Raw genomic sequence first — 1,009 nt, forward strand, 5'->3', positions numbered from 1 at the left:
CCCTAGAATATACCTCCCTTCCTCATTTTTGTTCAAGGAGTTATAGAAGATGGATTTAGTTCTAATTCACATGCTTTTTTTTTTTTTTTTTTTTTGGCAGAACCGGGGATTGAACTCAGGTCCTTGCGCTTGCCAGGGAAGCACTTATTCCACTGAGCCATCTTCCCAGCTCACATGCATTTTCTAGTTGTATTTGTTTTTTAGCTTTTGTTACATGTTTAAGAAAGTTTACTTGAGTTTGGTTTGAGGAGTAGACTTTCCATGGCAGTGTACCTGTGCTTCTTACCTCAACAGAAAATTCTTTTTTTTTTTTTCTTCCTGGTAGTGGATATTGTATCTAAGGCTTTTGCACTAAGCTATGTACCCAGTCCTCTTGAAATTTTTTTGAGGGTCTTGCTGTTTCCCACCCTGGGCTGTATGTTACAGTCTTCCTTCTTAGCATTCCAGAGTGCTGGAATTGCAGGCGTGTCCCATCACACCTGGCTCCAAGAGTGAACACTTGGGGGCCCACCTATGGGTCTGGAGTCTCACTCACTGTAGCCCAGCACCTCTGCATTAACCTTTAGCCCATTTCCCAGGGATGAGAGAGACTTTCTTCTTTTTGCCATCCATCATGTTTCAAGCCATTTATCACTTTCCTTTCCCAGTCCTCAGTTCTGCTGGGGTTCACTGAGGGCAGCATCCTATTGGATGAGCAGAAGTAGGCACAGGTTCTAGTGTCTCTCACTGTGCATCATGTGGGGACCCTGGATCAGTGGTGGTGAACCTGTGGCACATGAGCTGTAGCTGACTGTTAACACTGAAAGCTCTAAAAGGTTCACCATCACTGCACTAGAATAATGGTGTTGGTTGTTCTAATGTTAAGGTTCACAGTCTTCTCTTCTGTGCAGGATGCCATCCTGTTCTATATCCCCCAGATCGTGCAGGCCCTCAGGTATGACAAGGTAAGGCTGTGCTGACAAAAGCTGTCTACTTCTTCTTCTTCTTCTTTTTTTTTTTTTTTTTTTTT

At 43.5% G+C, this 1,009-nt stretch overlaps 1 protein-coding gene across 1 annotated transcript in view; it reads left to right on the forward strand.

Annotated features, from left to right (window-relative positions):
• The window catches only part of Pi4ka (phosphatidylinositol 4-kinase alpha), a 205,003-nt gene that overhangs the window by 190,357 nt on the left and 13,637 nt on the right, over window positions 1-1,009 (forward strand). The window contains exon 38 of the mRNA XM_004628165.2: window positions 891-944. Coding sequence (XP_004628222.2) covers window positions 891-944 — 54 coding nt within the window. The remainder of the gene's footprint in view (window positions 1-890; window positions 945-1,009) is intronic.

Source organism: Octodon degus, unplaced genomic scaffold (assembly GCF_000260255.1).
Source record: "Octodon degus isolate 3935 unplaced genomic scaffold, OctDeg1.0 scaffold00021, whole genome shotgun sequence".
NCBI classification, from domain to species: Eukaryota; Metazoa; Chordata; class Mammalia; order Rodentia; family Octodontidae; genus Octodon; species Octodon degus.